At 33.2% G+C, this 22,625-nt stretch overlaps 1 protein-coding gene across 14 annotated transcripts in view; it reads left to right on the plus strand.

Annotated features, from left to right (window-relative positions):
* The window catches only part of ATP8A (ATPase phospholipid transporting 8A1), a 241,640-nt gene that overhangs the window by 31,963 nt on the left and 187,052 nt on the right, over positions 1-22,625 (plus strand). For all 14 annotated transcript variants that reach the window (XR_013014406.1, XM_076456687.1, XM_076456679.1 and 11 more), the window contains 3 exons: positions 1,378-1,476; positions 4,464-4,509; positions 17,658-17,772. Coding sequence is in view for 13 of the 14 variants with exons in the window: in XM_076456687.1 (XP_076312802.1) it covers positions 1,378-1,476; positions 4,464-4,509; positions 17,658-17,772 (260 nt within the window). In the remaining variant the exon portion in view is untranslated. The remainder of the gene's footprint in view (positions 1-1,377; positions 1,477-4,463; positions 4,510-17,657; positions 17,773-22,625) is intronic.

Raw genomic sequence — 22,625 nt, forward strand, 5'->3', positions numbered from 1 at the left:
AAATTATTTGAGTCCATGTGGTTGACAGAGCACAAGCAGCTTTGCACAAACAAACAAACACCACCAACAAATATTCCTTTGAAGTATGCTGTTTTCATTCTGAGGTGCACTTTACCATTAATTATTAAACGTTTTATATCTTCTACTACTGGACAAAGTCACTCTGCCTACAATAATTCTTAATTTATTAATATTTGCTGCTGGAACTACTTCACTTGCATAATTCTGCCTGGAGTTGGATTTGTTGTTATCACAGATACTTGAATTTTTTTCCATTTGCCTTTATGGGCTTTTTCTCTATATTTAAGTTTCTTACCTCTTATTTTAAGTACTTAAACACTGTTTGTTTCTTTATCTATGATTAATTCCTGACAATGTTCTTGTGAAAGTAACATTTAAATTTCTTTGTTTGTTCCACTGCTTTTACCTGTTGTTGCTACTTTGACCATTTCTGCATAATATTCTGTGATTTAGATTGTTTCACCTTTAAAGTTTTACTTACTTGATACTGGTGGTATTGGACTTTTCATTATAATAGTAAATCAAAGAAATGTAGTTTGCATGGAATTTATTTTTTAAATGACAAAAGCAACCTTGTGTTAATGAGCTGAATATTGAATATTAAAGAAACTATAAAATTCTGAATAAATTCTTTCATATTTTCCATTATTGACAACAGGTCAAATATTTACTGATTTAACAAATTGATCTTTTATGCACTTGAACAAATCTAGGCTACCTTTTTATTTGGGCCATCATTTGGCCTATTGAATTTCATTCTGGTATATTTGTGCATGTATTTCAGACTTGTTCACAGGTTGTCACAATAAAGACTATAATATTCATTTTCTGCATAAATTAAACTCTTGAAACCTTTTGGCTACAGTTATAATAAGAAATGTCCAACCAGGTCTTGAGCTAATGTAAGGGTTTTAACAATGTTTTTTCAGTTAATTAAACATTTATGAAATGTTACATCTATTGTGTACTGTCTAGACATCAAGTTTAGCTTTGAACTGTGTGTTAATTCTGTAAAATTTGTAACACTTGTCCATCACCTGTACATTTTTGGATACTTTATTTTAAAGAGATACAATAAATGTGATTCTCCCAGCTGTATTACTAATGGGACTACTGAAAAGTGTTGCCTAATTAGCACATGTCAGATGTTTACATAAGAATAACTTGATAATCTAAAGTAAACTAGTAATTTTATACATGGATATGTAATTGAATATTTATTTCATTATATATATTTATTTTTTTATAAACTTTTTGTTTCATGTTTTTGTTATTAAACTGTTTGTTGATGTAGATGCTTACCTACAAAACTTCAAATCGCTTCATTCACAGATGTATGTTTTTATTTTTAAATAGCAAATTCCCAATGTATCTCCTACTGGTCGCTACACAACAGCTGTGCCATTGTTGTTCATATTGACTGTTTCAGCTATAAAAGAAATTGTTGAAGACTTTGTGAGTATATTAGTGTGAATTTTACATTTTGATGTGTGTGTGTCTTGTTTAGTAAGCTTTTACTCTTAAGTGGTTTAAGTGCCATCTGCATACTTTTTCAGGTAGTTTTGAATATGAGTGTAACTAGTACATTAATATTATTTATCAGATATTTACAAGGACTGATGGTGGAATTTATGTTGTTCAGATTTTATTAAATCTGTTTATATTTTAAAAAATTCTAGACTTGTGTTAAAAAAATTGAGTATTGTTACTTATGAATTTTAATACATTTTTCTGAAAAGCACCTGTAAACATAAAATATACAAATGTATTTTATTTCGTTATTATAAAAGTGTTTGTTACTGCCATAAATATTTCTACTTACCATGCAACTTTAAAGAAAAATTATGTTGAAGGCTTAGTGTATGAGTCTTATCTTAAACAGTTTTGTGTTTGTAGAGTCTTGTGATAGGTTCCCCTGGACTCTAGGGCTTGAGGTGAAAATGGTAGAGATCCTCTTCTTACCTTCATGAGGATGTTGGTATCCAGCAAATGAGGTTTTGGGTGTAGTTGAGTTACTGAGTACAGTCTGTTGTGCCCTAGCCACTTTACACTTTGGGGCACAACATTTCTTACCCACCTTCCATTATGGGATTGAGTGATTCAATGCTTTTTATGTATCTTTCTTGCACCATTCTCTCACTTTGGTGTGATCTCTTCTTGTTCCATCATGTCTGGTCCCCCTGACATTATGTTTCACAGTGAAGTGATACCTGACTCAGATGTAGTATGGTGTTCCTCTCAGATATTCTGATCTGTTCCTCTCAATCAAGGAGTGTAATTTGGATGCTTCTTAGGAATACATGTGTCCTTCTCTTACACTAGTCTCTCATCCAAATCATTATGGGATTCAGACTAATCTTGTGGGTGGAGGGAGAGTACTGTATTGAAAGTTATAACCTTCTTAAATGAAAATATATTTCTTAGAGGTACTTCCCTTTTATGATACTTCTCACCCTTCCTTCCCACTATGTTCTGGTGCTTGTGTTTTCTGTGAGACTTTTAAGTGACAATGAGATGGTAGTACATAGAGGAAGATGCACACATCACATTATTGTAGTTCTCTCCTATTGGTGGAGAGGTGATGCATAGTAAGCTACAAGAGAGATAGGGTGGAACTGTGGATTCCAACAGAAGGGAAGGTTGAAGGCTTGTGATATGTGTTAAAAAATATTTCTAACAGAGAGCAGAACAAACCTATTAGAAATGCATTTTCATTTAGGAAAATTATAACTTGTGATACCTTTACATGTTCTTTTCAGTCCAACTTTCTTTGGAAGAAACTTTGTTTCTTGAGTTGGTTTTGGAGAGTACTATCACTTATTTCAAGATTGGTTAAAACGAGAAAAATCTTTATTTGAAATATTCAATTGTACTAACATTAAAGGTATTTCTGTTGACCTATCACTTTGTCAGATTCTTGTTTTTATTTAGAAAAGATGCAGAGACACTGTTAATTATTAATTTCTTAGTTGTCATTTGATATTTTAGGTCTAAGGAAGTTAAATAATGAATAGCAAGATTGCTGTTAAGTTTTGGATTTCAGTCTAATATCCATTAGTGCCTCCCAGAAATAAAAATGGAAAGAAACGTTTAAAAGACAGTTCAAGAGAATTGACAATTTTGCTTCAGCTCAAACTTTATTCTGAGAGGAAATACATTTCTAAAATGCATTACTGTTATTTTAAGTTTATTGTGAAAATATTATATCATTTATATAGTGTGAGCATTAAAGTAAATTATTTTTAGAAGTGATAATTATATCGGTTTTACTCACATAGCTATTAACAAATCATTGTCATTTTTGTGTACAAGTGACTTTTAAGGGTTATTGTAAACATATTAGAAGTTATAGAGTAAACACAAACTTATCTGAGCATGCAGCAAGAGAATTACCACCTTTCAAGTTTATCTTCAACACTAAGTTTTAAGTGCACTTCAGGTATTAAGCTTAAAACTCCTTTCTGACCATCTCTGTGAGAGTGGGTTGCTTGAGTGCTGCCCAATGGTCTAATTATTTATTGTGCTTGTGTGATTAACCTTGTCAAAATGTACAGGTGAAAGGAAGAATTTTATGAGGCTTTTGTTATTTTGAAAATTTAATTAAATTTTTATCATTGTATGTCAGTGAAATTGGCATCAAAATGTAGTTTATAAGTCAAATTTTAATGTTGTTTTTAATTTCTTAATTCAAAAGAAGACATTACAAAGTGATAATTGTTATTTTTTGTGTCATATGGTACGTTTTCCTGTCTTATTACTCAATTTGTAATTTAGCATGTCTACAATATCAGTGGCTAAGAAACTCAACTTGCAGATGTATAAAGCTAGAATAGAAACTAAGAACCTTCAAACTTTTTCATTTACTGAGATAAATATATGTGAAAACCTACCAGGGTAACCCTACCCACTACTGCATTGTTTTGAAACCTCTTGTATACTCGTACCTACTTCTCTTAAGCAAATGTTTATAACCAATAGAAAGAGAACATTATAAGCTGTGTAGATCAGACTGTTGTTTATAATTGACTTGAAGGGGAAATTTGTAATTTCAGTCAAAATGTTGAAGTCTGAATAAGTCATTGCTCTGAAAAGAAATAATGTTTTTCTAACCCATATATAACTTGATTAGAAAGTAAGGTAACTTACAGTTGTGTTATGTGCACCAATATACTAATTTTATACATTTTTGGTCTTCTAAAATGCACCTTTGAAGTTACAAAAATTACTTTGTCCATTATTTTCAGATTTTGAAATGAATAGCTTGGATAGTTAACAATTCTGATCCAGTAAAATGACAAGTCTATTGTCTAAGCAAGTACTCACTGTGTTTGTATTTTCTGTAATAATGAAAATTGTTTTATTTTATATTATGTCTAATCTTTTCAGGTATTAATAGAAATTCAGTATCTTTTGGTCATAAATATCTTGTTGGATTATTTCAGAAAAGACATCGTGCTGATGGACAAGTCAATAAAAGAAAGGTTAATGGTATGTGTTTCAAAGATTTTTGTAATTTTTTTATTTATACTTTGTATTGAAAGCTTTGAAAAGTACACATTTATTAAGTCATAATTATTTTTTATAGATAAGACCTCCAAGTAGCACAGTAGTATGTCTGTGAATTTATCAGTGCTAGAAATTGGGTTTTGGTGGGTAGAGCACAGATTGTTCATTGCACAACTTTGTGCTAAATTACAAACAAACAAAAATGATGCTTTTGAGAAATAAATTATATAATTTTGAACCTTATAATATTTTGTGTAATGTAAGTTAAAAATTTGTTCTTAATCTTGTATGTTTGTTGATTAGATTCCATGAAAAAACATTTTCTGAAAAGTTATATTTGGAGACAATACCTCACCTCCTCACACAGATTTAGCTATCTTTCTCCCATGTTTGCCTAAGAGATTTGCATGGCACTAGCCTTGAGGCAATTCTCGCTTGATTTCGTATTAAATGTATTATTATATGATGAAGCTGTCAATTTCTTTCAATAAGATGGTGACACACCTCCATATACAGTTACTCCCTCTATGCTTTTATACTCGCATCAACTTCATTCTCCTCTTCAGCATTGTATTGAGAAAACATGTTTAAATTTCTTGTCTGAGTTGAATTTGTTTAGTTTTGCATCACTCATGAAACCTTGAGTTTCATTCGTCTTTTGCTTTTATTTCAGAAATTATAATTTTTATCACACATTCTCATTTATACTTAATCCTGAGTGAGTAGCATCGTTCACACTTAACCTGTTTATTGCCGTAGACGAGATAACTCATACAAACTGATCGGTAACACAGTGCACAGACAAGTTAATTTGTTCTCAATAATACCTAACTTCAACGCTAGATGTCAGCTTCATAAATGCATTTGACCTACTTGCATATTGTTTCACTTTCGATCCAAAATTGCGTCACGAAAAAGGTTACAAAATGAAGAAGTATTAGAGTTGTATTTTGAACTTAGTTCAGAGTTGCCGTAGCAGCTGAAATACTTGGCAGTTGACAGGTGCCTGTGGTTGCTCTGTGAGGCTCTGTCAGAGCTGTTGTAACCATTGTTCAATGTGTTATGGATTACCACATGATTACTGGGCCTTCTACTCCCATTTCATCATTCAAATTTCTTTCTCCTGAGTTGAAAATTATATTTTGGGTATAATTTTACTATTCATGAAACAATCTTTCTTTTTCTCTTTCTGAATTTTATTTTCAGGTATATTACTGTCCTTATAAGTTGCCTGAGCTTTTCATTAATTTTTCTATTTATTCCACAGTATGGCTTACATTTCTTGGGTTTAGCTTGTCTCTTCTCCTTGTTTGTTATCAGAATTGATATTGTTTCCTTTCTTTAATAACAACTTTATCTTGTCAAAATGCCTTGTGTCTTTCAAGTTTGTGATTCCATTCGTTCTGTTTATAAAATTTCTTCCTCTCCATTTATCAAGCCTTTGCCTTCTACACCACTTTCTGTTCCTTATTTTTCTTGTTAAACTTTTTCTCTCTCTGCCTTCTGCTACTATTTTTTCTTACTCAACCCTTTATCTGAGGCAGTTTTTCATGCTTCAGATGGGCCTCTATAGATTTTACTTCCTTTTTCTGTTTGGCTTGTTCCACTGCTTCCACTTGTCTATCCATTTTTTGCTGGTTGGGCTTGTTGGTCAGTTTACAATTTTTTTACCATGCTCCTTCCTTTTTCTTGTATATTTATTATACATCTAGCTTCAATTCTTTGCCCAGTTGTCTTCTGTTGAGTTTTTTACTCTTTGATAATGTGGACTAGTGTTGTATGGCATTCAACCACATTATCTTTGTAGGTTTTTTTTTCTTTCTCAAACTTGCTTTATACCACTATTTATCTGATTCAGTTTTCTCATATTCCCATTTTAGGTTTCAGGCCTTTCTTTTTATTTCCTTTCTCCATTCTCCAGAACTCTTTTTTTTTTGTCACCCTTCTTGTCAGTAAAAATTACAATATATAATATTGTAGGTACTCATCTATTTTCCTGCTGTTGTTTTCAGTTTCTGCTAAGTAATTTTTCTTTTTTCATGTTGGTCTCTTCACTCTTTTCTACATTTTCTTTTCTTCTCTCTTTGGTCCAGTCTACAATCTTTTTCACTTGGTCTGTGGTCAGCTATAGTTGATGTGTCAGGCACCATCTTCCACAGCCTGTCCTTCCTTTGTTGTCTATGTTCTGTCTTTGGCACATCTTCCCACTTCTTGCTCTTCCTTTCACCTCAGTGCTAGTCTCTTTTGTGTTCATTGGCATCATGAGGTCATTTGCTAACCATATTCATTGCCTGGGGCTGGCATTCCTTTAATGGACTATTTACTTCTGTTAGATCACTCTTGGATTTTTTTTCTTCTCTTCCCCTATCTCCTTTCTTTTTTTTTTTTGGGGGGGGACTTTTCCTGGAATCTTAATCCTTTAATTATACTACTTGCTCAGTATTTGGTGTTTTAGAAGATCAATTTTATTTGCTAATAAGTTTTAATATGTCTAGTTACTTGATTTTACATTTTCCCATTTCTATCTGGGTGAGAGGTTATTTTGCACTGGGGGAAAATTGGTATTTCTGAATCCACTCCTTCCTTTCAGGCATGATTTTTTTTGTGTTTCCTACAGTGGACTTTGAGAAAAACCCAGGATTTTCTTCTTGAGGTCCATTGCCCTCCTTTATGTGCCTCTTCTCTTGGAATTGTTTTGGCTACTAGACTATGACTACACTGCTTTCTGTATCCCATTATCACTCTTTGATCCTGCCCTTCTATACACATTTTTCAATCCTTCCCTGTCTGACTAAGGTATATGCTGAAGGTTGGAAGGACTGAAGTTTGGATGTTGAACAACCATTAATTCCACATTCCACTATGACCAACCTTCTCACTATCTGTTGGGCATGTTCTTCTTTTTATCCCTACTAATGATCCTCAGTGGTATAGTGGCATTTTTGTGGATTTTAGATCTCTAGAAACTGAGTTTTGATACTCGTGGTAGGTGAAACCAAGATAGCCTTTTTGTAGCTTTGTGCTTAATAAAAAATACAACAACCCTATCAGTGAATCACTTGATCATATTTCACTCAGTCTATTCTACTGTTGTTTCTTGCTCTGTTCATCCATAAGGTATCCATTTCAGGCCTTATGCTTTTGGACAATATTCATACTCTTATGATCAAATTAATATTCTTGCATGTCATTTAGTGGATACTTGTTCTTGATGGCAGTCCTCCTGTTTCATTTGCCACACTCTTCCTCCAGACTTTCATTCTGTGAACCACTTTTTTTTCATTTTTCATTTTTTATGTAACTGTTTGTGGATGGCTTGTTTGTATCCTTCTTAACTGGTTGTTGAGTAGTCAGGTCTGGGATTTTTTTCCTTACTTAGTACCTGGAAGTTGTATTTTTTTCACTGTTTTCTCCACACTGTTTTGCCTCTTTGTTCTTCTCCATCTTCCTCACCACACTCCTTTGCTGGACTCTGTCATTAATAGGGTTTTGCACAGTTTTGAGTACACCCCATTTGTTCTGTTGACTTCATGTTTTTGTTTGTGGACTTCTTTCCTTCTTCTCTTCTTTCATGATTATCATTGTGGGAATGTCTTTCTTATAGATGTTTCTCATGTATCTTACTCTATACCTGTATATTCCCCTCCCCAGAATTCCTTTCCCACCCTGAATTTTGTCCAACCAGGTGGTTTACAGTACATTTCTTCTGTCTCTTACTTATCAGATTATTCATTCTTGGATAAGCTCGTGTTTCCTGTTTGGTGTGCCTTATAATAATCTTCCCCTTTTGGGTTCCTCACCTTTGTCTGCCCATACCCTGGGATCTCTCCCTTTTTTATGGGAACCTCTTTCTGTCCTTACTGGATGGGTACATCAATTCCTCTGGTGGACATGCTGAGTTTGGTTGGTGATTGTTTCATACTCTTTTGTATTTTTTCACATTCTATTCCTCACTTTGTCATATCCTTATGTCTCTTCTTCTCTGGTCTTAGGATGTACTCTTACAGATGATTGTGTGGCTATTCTCTACACTTTCATCTCCTTCTTTACACCTTTTGTCTGTTTCTTCTCAACAGATTGTAATGATCCAATCACCCAACTCTCTGTGTGAAGAATGTGTGCTCTTTCTCTTTCAGGTCCTCTTGTTTCAATTAATTGGATTTCACCAGGTAGCTGGTGTTATTTTCTATAGAATACTTATTCAAACACTGCATTGAGCCAGGATAACATAAAGGTAACATTTCAGATGTACACGTAGTACATGTTGGTTTACAGATCAAATTTTTTTAGTTTAGTCAAGATGAACATTCAGCTTAGCGTGTGTATATATATATATTATAACCACAAATGTTTAAGCCAAAAACAAAACACATGGAAGTAGACCCACATTACGGTGGGAATACACTATCTATCAGTCTTAACCTCCAATTGACTAGTCTCACATGAGAAGATTAGAAATTAGGAGAGTGAGATGTGGATGCTCAAGCCCACAACATCCCACATCTATATCACCATTCACTGCCTGCAGACAGTTATGGGAAGGTGACTGCTCTTCGAAATTAAAATAAGAATAAGAAAAAGATAAGCAAAAAGATGGGGGGGATTAAAAAAACTGAAATAAGGTACTGCCATTTGGGGGTAAGTGGGATGAAACTTACCTCTTGGATTATAGAGCCTTTTCCATTACTGTTATGGCGAGGTTGTTTCCTGTTTGTGCCAGTAATAGCTGACAGTTAATGAGGCATTCATATGAGTTTATACTAAACAATTACAAATTGCTGCCTGCTAGATTTCCCACTTGCAATGTTGGTAAATTCTGTTCTGAAAATGAGCTTTAGGTTAGAGAGAATGGTTTGTATCTAGTCTTGTTTGTATCAGTCAAAACAGTATCAGAATGATGGAGTATTTGAGATTGAAAACTAAACATTGGCAAATACTGCCAGAAATTCATGATTCTGTGATGCTAACATTAATGTTTTCCATTTAGCTTTGATGTGAAAAGCGCTAGGGCTGTCTCAGCCAATGAATGAATGTAATCCAAATGGTGAATCATATACCTCATCAGCAAGTGCTGCTGTGACCTTCTGAATGGTAACAGTTTGGGATAAGTTGCTCATTCCTGTAAGAAAGAACAAATTTGACATGAACAATGAATGAAGTGTTATAGTTATCACAATCATGGCTCTCTCATGACTTTTGATTATGATGTTATCATATTTGTGGCTGGCATGTAAGAGTATTGTGGTATCAATTTTCATTATTGTTGAAAGATCAGAGACAGCGTTGACAGTAATGGGGAGGTTGTTATTTTTAATAATAACATCCTCTTGTGTACCACATGCAAATTTGACTAATGCTTCTTTGCCTTTTGCAAGTGCAAGGAAATTCTTCATTTATTTGAAATTTTCTCACTGTACTGAACTGTCTTATCACTAGCTTGTTTGAAGCACTCAGGACCTTTATACTTTTTGTAAAATACCTGTTTATCACAGTTGACCTGTAGGTATTAGAGAAATGCACATTTTAAGCAAGAAAGTTATTTGCCAGTTTAACAAAAGTGGGTAGAATATTTTTAAAAGCCTTAATCAACAATAAGGACACCTTTTTGTTGTACATTGTCAGTGTGACACTCAACTCTGCTTTCAAAGATATCCATTAGTATGGTCTTGTTTTAACAAGTCATACCTGTACTGACTAGTAGAAAAGAGAATGTTCTTTGATAAATAAAAACATATGTTTTTATGTTGATTTTTCTGGTTTTAATAATTTTAACAAACATTTTGGCAAAAAGCTTCTTATTATATGTAGTAATCTCTTCACCAGCCTTTTTCTTTTTTTTTACTCTTTGCAGAGGAAGCCTTCAATTTTTGTTATTTTAAGGGTGCATACATTTTTTTTTAGAAAGCAAGTAGTTAATTATAAATATCATAGTTACCTCTTCTTTTTCTGCAGCATTTGTTAAGTCAGTGTTTGCAGTCCACCCAGAACTGATGAGAACAAGCTTCTCTTGTAGCTGTTCAGAGGAATTAATAATTGCATCCATAGGAGAAATAATTTTCTTGTTAGTTATCTTGTTTGTGTACATTCCAATTTTAGATTTTTTTTCTCATTTCTGTACTATTTCTTTGCTGTCTGACAATGGCAGCTCTTTCATGTTGTGAAAGAACCCATTCCTGAACTGTCTTAGTACAGTAATTTGTTCCTGAAAATGTGGGTGTGTTTTATGCAGATTCATAACCTCTGTGCAATAGGTAGACAGGTATCTAGTGCATACAAGGTAGTTGTATGAGAATATCTAGGGCATCATCATCCTAATGGATGAGAGATGCAAGTTCCAGTTAGATTCTTGAGTATCTCTAACAGTCAAGACCAGGAGCAGCACTGAGTTAATGTAGGAGCTCTTAAAGCAAAATGTTGCACTTTTGATGCTTTGTCTTTGAACTAAATTGTGAGATCTGGTTATGATATTCATGAAGTCTTTTTCACCACTGAGATGATGAAAGGAAATGAATTTCTCAGTTCATCAATGATGTGCAAGTCATTGCAACTGCAAGAAGGCTCAGAAACACAGATATTCAAGCCTTTCACACAAGTTTTTGTACTTTCCTATTTCTACTGTAGTAATGACCATTCATAACTGCTTTAACTGAACCTTCAGCAACAAATTCTGATTCATTCATGATATCGCAAAATTCTATATTGCCATGCCTCTTTCCAAGACTACCTAGGTATGATGTAAATATATAAATTCCTCAATTTACACTGCTAAATGTCTGATTATTTCTTTACTGTCTTGCCATTAAACCTGTTGCACATTTGCATGAATGACATTATAAAAATGAGGATTATGTCTTAGTTCCAAATGATATTCTGTATCTAATCTCATCAAAATGGTTTTTACTGTTGTCATTTATGTGGGGTAAGCTTCAATTACAAATAATGAACTGCTATGCTTTCTTGACAGTAATCTTATTGAAGGGAAGTATGAAAACCCATCCATACAGGAACAGTGCATGTATCTGCATCCATGTATTTTGTGATCAAGCATGAAAGTTCTGTAAGAGCATCAGCAGATATTTAGAATTTGTTGTGGTCACTTGTCAAAAAAACAATTCTGCTCAAAGGGAAGATTCAGAATTTTGTGCCTCTATTGCTCAAGAGAGATGCAAGATGAGACATTCAGTTTTTTGCATCCTTTTTTAAGAGCTAGTATTTTTGGTATGACAGTGTGCTTATTTGATGCATGACTAAATAATTAAATCATTAGTGGAATGGCAATATCTTCTCCATAAAGTCTGTGTCATCTAATACTAAGATTGTAGGTACATGTTTTACAAAACATTAAGGTATTTTAGTGGGACTCTCTATAAGTTGTAACTGGGCAAGACTGATATCAAAGCTGAGAGTGGTGTCCCATGAAGTGCAATGTTCAAGCTTATTGATGATAGAGAGTAAATGACATGACTCTGCTAGATGTTGAACAGTCATATCAAGGCTAAGAAACTTTGGTGTTTGCTTTCAATCCTTTGATGGCAGATAAAATATTTCATGACTTGAAGATAATAGTCTCAGATCTATATCTGAAACATCAACAAATTCATCTAAAATGGATTCATCTGAAGCATCTCTGAGCAATTTGAAATGCAGTGTATGTGTTCAAGAACAGAACATACCAAGTTTGCTTCATAAAGTAATTTTGGTGTACTGAAATAGCTGTGTACAAGGTCTTTGTTGAACCACCATCTTACATTGAATGTTTTTGATCTGAGTGATGTGAAAGAAGTTCATGGTCATCATGTGGGTCATTTTCTGCTGTCTCTGCATCTGAAACTGGTGGAAATTTTTTGGAAGCAATGTATCAACTGACAGGTTGTCTGTAAACACTAATTCACTGATGTTTCTCCAGCAAGTTGTGGAAAGTCACCTTGAAGGCAGTACTTTAACAAATAGTTCCTGTAAAAAAAAAAAACATTAATATGCAAATTACTAAGCACATACTCTGTACTCCTACACCAGAACATCTGGGAAATTAATCTTGAAAGCTTATTGCAAGAGAAATGAGTGATCTCTTTCATGTTCTTTCAGAAGATCAATAAACAATAGCAAGTGTGGATGTCCACAACACTTCCTGATTTTCAATGGTTTTTGAATAGACAACATTGCTATAGAAAATCTTGTAAGCCTTCATACATACTTCCTGATTGCTGTTAACATAAGAAGAGGAAAGTGGAATAACATAACAAGGGGTTAATTAAGAGATAAAGGTTGATAGGAAGTTGAAAATGGCTTCTAGTGTAAGGTGGGATGACAAAATAAACTGCCCCATGCCTAGTAACAACAGTGAGCAAGTGATGTTCATTCTTTTCCTCGAATTTTCTACAGTGTATAAATACACATAGTAGTGAAAAATACATATTTGAAAATTAATCTTTATTTAATTAATTTTACTTATAATATACATTCTAAACATTTTGGGGTTGATGATAAATTCGGTTTGTCAAGGAGTCAACAATTCAAAAAATAATTGGGAAACCTGTAAATTACAATAACAATAAAACAAAACATCTCAAAGCCAGCCATAATCTTTCAAAAATTTTATCAAGTTTTTTACTTAACCCTTTTACTGTGGGAAGTATGTCTCAAATGAAGTAAATGGGTTGAACTCCCTTAAATCAACTACAAGAAAAACTTAGAAAAATAAAGCTGTGTTAGCTAAAGATGACTCCTATCCTGCCAAAGTTTATCTGTCTCATGGTCTTACTGCTGAATACAAAAAAAGATGAGGCATAAACATTATCATTTCCCTTAACAATCTTAAAATCTTCAGGCAGATTCCCTGCGACTTTTTTTTTTTGTCAGTATAAAACAAGTTCAAGAGATTTTAACCTATCATCATATGAGAACCTTTTCTTCCCAGGTATTTTCTAAGTAGCCCTCGTATGAACTGTCTCCAACAGTTCAGTGTTCTTCTTAAGTAAAGCACCCAAGACTGAACACTGTTCTAAATGTGGCTTAACCAATGACATATGTAGTAATGTTATAACATCTCTAGACCCAATTTTAGTACTTCTGTAGGTGCAATCTAAAATTTTTTTATCTTTTCACTAGCAACAGGAGTTGACTAAAATTGATGAACCAGAACAACGAGATCTTTTTCTTCTTTAACACTTTTAAATTTATTCATACCAAAATTATACTCATAATAGAACTTGTGATATCCCATAAGCATTATCTTACATTTATTATAATTAAAAGTAATTTACCATTTATTTCCTCAGCTCCTTTTGTAAAGCAGTAGTATCTTTTTTACAGACAGAACATTCAAAACTCTAATGCAGTCAGTAAATTTAAATGAACTGTTAACCAATCTTTCATCTAATACATTTATGTGAATACAAATGAACAACAGTACTAACACATAGCCCTGAGGTACCCCACTCTTGTCAGTACTTCAGTATGACTGAATTCCATTTATAACAACCCTTAGCTTTTTTCCATCTGGCTAGTTTTCTGTCAAATGAGACTGCCTAAACTCAGATTTATAGAGAATTTTTAACAAGACTTTTGTGGCATCTTTTCAGTTGTTTCTCTAAATATCTTGTACTTAACAGTAAGCTTCTGTAACCTATCCTTCCCTACATCATTTGCTTTTATATGCATTACTTACACTACATTACTGTGAAAACCCTTTATGTCACTTGCTCTGTTGGTTATATCATCCACACCTGCCCCTAGATAGTATAATTCAATTATTGTTTTTTCTATTTTTCCACCATAGACTATCCTATTCAAGTACCTTACACAGAAAATTTCCTATAACAATAACCTCCTTATGTTTTTCATTCTCAGTCCTATTTGTTCCTTTTGTTATCCTTCCATTCTCAAGTCCACCATCTACACAATCTAAAAGGTGAAATCTATTACTTAATAGAACCTTCTCATTATGTCTAAATCCAGTAGTTTTAGCTCTGTTTGTACTGTTTTTAACTACCTGAGAGTTGTTATTAGTTACTTTATTCTGTAATACTATTTTTAAATTTACCTTTCTCTTTATCTTTAGAACAGTGTCCATTTTCTCTTTCTACCTAAAAACTTACAATACAGATTGTATAATTTCCCTACTAGCTCCCTTATATTTGCATGCCAACCACAAATTTCCAGATAAAACCCATTCCTTACATCTCTTGCATTTAACAAACTGTGACTGCTTCACATACTACTGTTAACCATTATAGTCTGGAAATAAATAATCAGCTCTATCTTCAACACTTATTAAGGCTAATATACCTTTGACTTATTTTGAAGGTTTTAGATAAATGCACTTGAGAAAGATGGGTGTTATATTGGAGTGTCAACAGTGGAAGTCTTATTCATTGATTTTAGTTTAAAATCTTGTTTAATTTATATAACAACTCATGATACTGAAACTTGCACAAAACAGTAGGTGTTTTTTGTTATGTACAGTAATGTACTCTCATCTGTTTATAACTTTGCTTATTTTACAAGCCTGTTTATGATGTATGCAGTGTTACTTTAATGATTCATAGCAATATCTTGAAAGCTGAACATTAACTCTTTTATCACACCTGGAAGGGTTTTTTTCATTGCCATAATTAGTGTAAATGTATAGAGGGAGATGATAAAGGATTAATGGTGTAAGAATAAAGGACTATGATATTTGGCAAAGTCACAGTTAAGTGACAAAGGTAAATTTCATTAGTGTAATGGTAGTAAAACTAAAAGAATATTCACATGTTTTGGATAAGACAAATTGCATTTGTCACACAATTTGACAAGTTTGGATCCCTGGGTCTTCACAGTAGTGTAAAGTAGCTGCTATATCCATGTTACTTTGCTTCATATAGAATACTACATAAGTACTGCTTGAATTGGAACAGTAATGCTAGAACTATTAACAAATGCTTCAGACCCACTCGTACTTTTATTAACTTCAGAACAATATAGTGGGTTTTGTAAACACATACAGTTAAGTTGAAAAATTTTCAGTTTTTGCCCTATGTGCAATATATAAAATATCCTTGATTGATTTAGAAGAAAGGAAAACTCACCTGCATGTGTTATGTCGGCTGGTACAAAGTGACCCTTTTTGTGCCTGTGATCTATAGTTACATACACCCACACCGAGTAACATTGCCACTGAACACCTGGGAAAAACAGAGTCTGAAGATAATCTTTTCTTCTTGAGGAATTTTAATACTGGAGGATTTGAATGTGTGGAATTTATTGTGTTTGACAAGCTTTCAGTTATTGTAACAGAATAATGCTTACTAGCATTACGTTTTGTAGTGGTCTTTAATTGACTATGTTGTTTAACCAGACTATGTATTAGTTTATTAGTGAAACCCAACAGAGAAAACATTGTTCTTGATCTTTAGTGAGTTGCTTGATGAAAAGATACTTTGAGGGAAGAGGTCCAGGGAAACATTGACCATCCAGTGCAACTACACACACTGTGTTTTTGTTTTTGTGAATAAAGATTGTCATCATTTTCTATTGTACATATTTTCTAGTCTCATTATTTTTAATATCTTATTTTATTAGTTAAATTTAGCATTAGTTGATGAATTATCCCTCTTATCCTTCTGTTATAAAGCAAACCTACCTAATGCATTTTATGAAAATTGGTTTAACCTGAGAATACCACAGTTGTGAACATAGTTTCTATAATGTCAACTTGAAGTGTGTTAATAAAATTTTATAGAAAATATTTCCATCCAGAGTTAAGTAAAACTTAATTTCAAAATATTGAGAGAAATCTTTATTAAAACTGAAATGATTTTAATGTCTATTTTATACATTTACATTTATAAAACAACTTAAATGATCATGTGCTTATAAAACAATACATGTTGCAGATGTAAAAGTAACCACAATAACATTACAAAACACAAAAATTAGCTTTGATGCATCCAGGCTATTAAGTGTAATGCACCAATTCTGGAAAACCTATAGGTATTATGAAAACAGATTGAAAATGATAGAACTCTTCAAAGATTTCATTCAGTTGAAAATTGCTACATTAATGGAACTCAACCTTCTGTGACAACACAACTTGCTTCTAGCATGAAGTTTACAACTACAAATAAAAAGAAGGTGTAGCTACAGGATCATTTCTAACAGCATTACTTGGTTACCTACATAAATATTTCAAATTCTCTCAAAACAGACTCTTTAAGGCCAGGATTTGGCTGAAATATTTTTAAGTAAATTCATAATATGCTCACATAAACAAGATCCGATTAACTACTTGAATAAACATCTAATGATTTCACGATAAAAACGGAAGTATACTGAGACGTGATTGTTGACAAGACACAACATGTACACCACTGGAGTTTACAAAGAACTTTCAGTTATTAATAAATACCTTAAATATAGATCAAACCATCCTAACAGTGAAGAGATGAGCCTTGTAGACTATGTAGATTCCAGAATTAAGAAGATTTTTTATGCAGAAGATAAGAACAAAGATATTTGTGTCACTGCCATTCTTCTTGCAAAATGGACACACTGAACACACGATGAAAAATATAACTACCTAAAAAATTGATTTAGAACAAAAATGATGCATACAACATCTATTTCAAACATTAACTCATTTGAGAAACAAGAAAGATTACTAAGGTTACTAAAATAAGCTGATTAGTAATAAGTATGTAGTAATAGTGTTAAAAAGAGTAACTAATTAATAATTAGACAAAGGTATTCTTGTGGCTAGTCTTAAAAACACAAGTATAAAATAAAGAATTATAAATCATTTATCATATTTTAGTTAATGGTAAATTAAATTTTCTAATATTTGAATAATTAAAAGTATAATTGAACATGTTCCAAGAATTTTATTAAGGTTAAGAAACCATATTTTTAATGTGTCTCAAAATAATGACACATTTATGGGGCCCAAGAACAATGAATGACAAGACTTCACTGCAACAGAGTAGAGAAACGTAGCATTCCTTAACTGAAAAATGTTAACTTTTGTAACAGTTTAATATACTGTGTTATATGTAAAAAAAAAATAGTGTAATGGCTAAAATTAAAAATTTTTCAAGGTTTATACATACTCTTGCATTAAAGATTAAAACATTCCTTTGGTTTACTTCTTTAAGCTCTGAGGGATGGCCAGTGGAAGCTTGTTCGATGGACTAAAATAGTTATTGGTGATATTGTGAAGGTGACCAATGGCCAGTTTTTTCCAGCTGATCTTGTACTACTTTCATCCAGGTTTTTATTGCATATTTATAATTAGTAAATGTTAGCTGTTAAGGTAGAATCTTTAAATGGAACAACTGAATGTGTCATGGAAATAAATACATCCTTAAAGATAAATATTAATAAAATGTTAGACTTTTTACTTTTTTGTTAGATATTTCACAACACAGATAAAATAATTTTGTTTACTGTCTTTACTTTTGCTATTGTAATGGTTGTCTTCTGTAGTAGTATAGTAGTTAATCTATTTCATGTGGCTATTGGTGTGAAATTTAGCATAGATAGACCAAAACCTGTTAATTGTCTAATAATTCTTATGGAAAAGTTGTGATGGAATCGACTTGTATCACTGATTAGATCTTAGCTAATTGTTTTAAGTTAAGTGAAAGAGAAAATAGTTCTCAAAACTCCCACCTCCTTTTTTTTTTTAAATGAGCAGATGTGCAGTCATAATGTATTTATCTCTGTACGTATTTTGCCTTTACAGGTATCTTCATTACATATTGTCACATATATTAAAAGCTTAAAACAAATTACTTCTACCTTCCATGCAAATTACTTTGGCAGTATCCTTGAGTTACATCATATGGACTAGGTATTGACTACATGTGCTACTATCGAGGAACTATGAGACCAAAAGAGTTTTTGTCTTTTAAGGTATCTTGAAACAGTTTATTACACAATTCAGTTAAACTAAGACTTTTTAACTAATATTCCCATTAGTCAGGATAAATATATGTGTTGTTATTACAACATATTTCAATACATGTTTAGAAGAAATAACTTTCTTAGTGCACATGGAAAAGTCACATTCTTAGATATACCACGATGGATCTAACAGGAATTGTGTTCAAGCCACTTTGATAGATTAGAGGAACAATTCTCATGAAAAGTCTCAGAAAAATCACTATCTTGGATAGCAAGGGATACAATGCTTTTAACCTAGCTTGAAGCTTCTTAGCACCATTGAACAGTAATCTTTTGTCATTTAACAAGTATTTCTTTTAGTAAAAAATCTTAATAGTTTGGAAATTAAGGGTTGTAAAGGCCTTTTGGTCCAGCTGATCCTATGATCAGCAAACTGTTTTAGCTCTTTAGTAATTGAGTGGTGCTTATTCAATTTATTGCAATATTATATATTAAATACCATCCTATAACTGATGAAGCAGGGGTCACAACACTTTTTATGGTAAGTTTTCAAACTCATAGCTATCATCTCCTTTTATACTAATTGTAAGTGCACTAGAAATTACATTTACTGGCACCAGCTATCCTAATGTCTTTATTTTATTAACGTGCAAACTTGTATGCATTGCCTCTTGTAACTACTTCAAATATTCTTGTGTATATTATGCAACATCTACTGTAGTGGAAGGACCATACATCATGTCAACAAAAAAGCAAGACTTTATAGCAAAATATGAGCATATTTAGCAAATGTATTTCTTTAGCTGTGTGGAAATATGTGATATTTTATCATCATATGTTAAATTTTTCCAAGTTGATAAGTTCAGAATTAACAAACTTAGAAAATAGATGTTTGACAGCCTATACCAAACTCTACTAAACTATCAGATTGGGGAGGGTAAGGTGATGTGCATCTTCTCTATACCCAAAACTACTAAGCTCAGAGAACAGATTGCTGCTGAAGTAAGCTCTTTGACTTATGTGGAACTGTTTGGGTGCATTGAACTTGGCCATGCAGTGCTGAAACAAGGTATCAATCACCACCTGTACTGTTGTATTGACAGATAGATAAACCTTTGCCTAGTTTACTAAGTTGTCAAGGGATTTGAATATTATGCAGATGTCCTCATACCATCTCTTGGAATGGACAAGTGATATTCAGGACTACTGTCTTTAGAAGAGAACCAACAGTTTACTACTGGAGTTTATTCTGTTTAGTTTTTTTTTAATGTGAGTGACAAGCACCATATAATGTTGACATCAGTGCTGAATATCTAACCTCACATATGGCAATTGAACTTCCACTGAACACTAGCACATATATTGTGCCTCAAAACACTGGGGTCTTTTAACTTTACCACAGGCTGAAAATAACTACTTAGTGGTTGATAACAGTGGTAAAACACACTTTCTGTACATCTAACTGTTACTACAAGAGCCATAGGTTGCATTCATGCAGTGTTCTTCAGTCTGAACATGTCACACTGTATCTTGCTGAACTTTATAGAGTATTCATGCTAGATTAGGGTCTGTTGGATTCTCTTCATGAAGCTTGCAAGCCATCAACCACTAATGGAATAGTATACTATATAGCCATTTTTTCACTGGTACTTCTGTGCTGTAGTCCTAGGCTATATTGTATGAGTTAGCCATACTTCTGAAGTTCTATTATCCAGTATAATTATCACAATTTAGCTAGGAAATGCAAGTTTTGAGAGCATGAAAGTACATTAATTTCATATTCAAGTCTACCTGCATTTATACTCTAGGATATCCTTTTCCAGGCTTTCAGACACAGATGTGAACTTTTGACCAAACAGTAAAATATCTTTGACATAGATCAGGCATTTCTACCATCACCACTCTTTCAGTACAAGTTCATGTAGTCTTGTAAAAGTGGTGGACATGCTCTACAGGCCATATGACATGATGTGAAGTTCACACAAACAGTTATGGTACTCAAAGAACTCTTACGCCTACTCTTGTCATCCAGCTTGAATTGACAGTTTGTGGATGCCAGTTCTAAAATATTGGACCATATTGCCCCTTCAAGGGTGTCCAGACATTCATTTATTTGTGGTAGTGGAAAGGTATCAACACAAACTACTGCATTCATCTATTTAAAATCAGTTATAGAATCTGGGCATGCTTTCATTCTGATAAATACTACTGGATATGAACAAGCACTTTCTAAAGGTTGTATTATATCATTTTTAACATTTTTTGTATCTCAGCACAAGCTATATCCTTAGTGTTTTGTACTTACATGATGCTGTGTTACTGTTTGCCTCATTTGGCCATCTGATCCCACAAATACATTGACATATTCATTCAACATGCGTCCTAGTTTCTACTATTGCATTGAGTCTAGATTGGCTGCACAGTCTTTGACTAGTTATTTCAGATGTGTTGGTAACCATGTGTTCTCTTGGAAATTGGCATTAGCAAATTACACTTCCAGTGTGAAGCTGGATAACCAGTCATCTATAATTGTAGAACAGTATGGGGACTTCTCAGCTAAAAAAATGACCATTTTAGTACTGTTTGCTTTCTGGATAAAAAAACAGTTTATTTCATGTATGAGTTCTGCAATTATGTTAGTGACACACTAGACTTTATCTGTACTAAACCACAGAACACTACTTGTGTATTTGGAGGTATTGTGACTTGCTCTCCAGTGTAATCTCATGCAGGCCACTGTCCCTGGGTCCTATTTGATTCATTGGATACTCTCATGGAACATTGCCTGTTCCACAGGCAGAAGTGACATGTAAATTCTACAGTACATCTATCTCAAAGATTCTCATACTAAAATCAATGTTGGCAGTGATTGTCTTTCTTGATAATGAGAAATCCACTTGAAATAAAAATGTATCTCAGAATGGCTATTAACACTTTTATTGATAAGGTTAATAAAAGGTTAACCTGAAGATGACCCAGGAAGGTTGAAATGTTATTATCTGCTTGTCAGTAAAAGTGTTAATACCCAGGCTAGCCATTCTAAGATACAGTGACTGTCTTTGTTCTGTGAACATCCTCATGGATAGAGTTGGAGAGTTACTTTTTCATTTATATCTAGTTTATATCTCTTCATGAGAATAAAATTTGTTTTGACACGCCCAAATAGTGACTTTACTCAGACTGTTTGATATATTATATCTACCTGACTCTTCCTTTGGCCCCTGGAGCTCTGTCTGTCATCCTTGTACCCTTTATCAAGCACATATAATGTAGGTCTGTACTAGACTCAAATTGTATATCAGAAAAATAAAACCTTATTGTAACTTTTTCCATCTCTTAATTTTTCACTTAACATGATTTTTAAGTGCTAACAATAAGTAAGAGTGTATTTGTATATTAAAGTTTACTTAGGTATAAGAATTTTGTAATTCTGACTGTATTAGGTAATTTCAAAAGCAGGAGTATTTTCATTAAAATAATACCTTATGTTTAGATGAAAAAGGAAGTTCTACATATAGGTAATTGCAAAAGAAAAATTTACCATATTACATGCGTGCCATTTTTCCGCTGAAATGCAGATTTCCGCGGTTTTCAAACGGCCAACGATCACCCACGAGATTTGTGTAAATTCGAGGAGAAAATATGAGCGATTTGGGGGCCGGGTAGGTGGTTTTTGAGGAGAAATTGTATTTTTTCAGTGTTTATTGCAGAAAAAAAAAATCTGACCGCCATATTGGAGACAGTCTCGTTTCGTCTTGTTGCAGGTCTCGTGGTCTGGTATCGTGTGCATACCAGACGATAAAATATTCTCTACGCTCCAAAGAAACAACAGCGATTGAAATGTTTAAAAGGAAAGATGTTCATTTTGATCCTGTAGACAAGAGAATGTGTAAGGACATTAGATCAGCAGCTTCAAAGTATACCTCAAAGCTGAGGGAGAATCAGAAGAAAAGGGCAGAAAAGCTTGAGGCCTATGGTTCTGTGAAATCTGGCCCAGCCACCTTGGCTAAAGAAAAAGTCCAGAAAGCCGCAGAGGCACAGAGAGCTGCCCATTCAGAGAAGGAGAGAAAAAAAGCTCGGAAGAGAGCACTGGAAACCCTTGTCTCGAAAAAGAGGAAAGTAGCCAAGATTGATTAAAGGAAATTAAGTGATTTGAAATTTGACTGTAATTTATGCAGCAGAGCAGAAGTTGATATCAGTGACTGAAAAACATTTTA

This window comes from Tachypleus tridentatus, chromosome 1, assembly GCF_004210375.1.
Source record: "Tachypleus tridentatus isolate NWPU-2018 chromosome 1, ASM421037v1, whole genome shotgun sequence".
Lineage (NCBI taxonomy): Eukaryota > Metazoa > Arthropoda > Merostomata > Xiphosura > Limulidae > Tachypleus > Tachypleus tridentatus.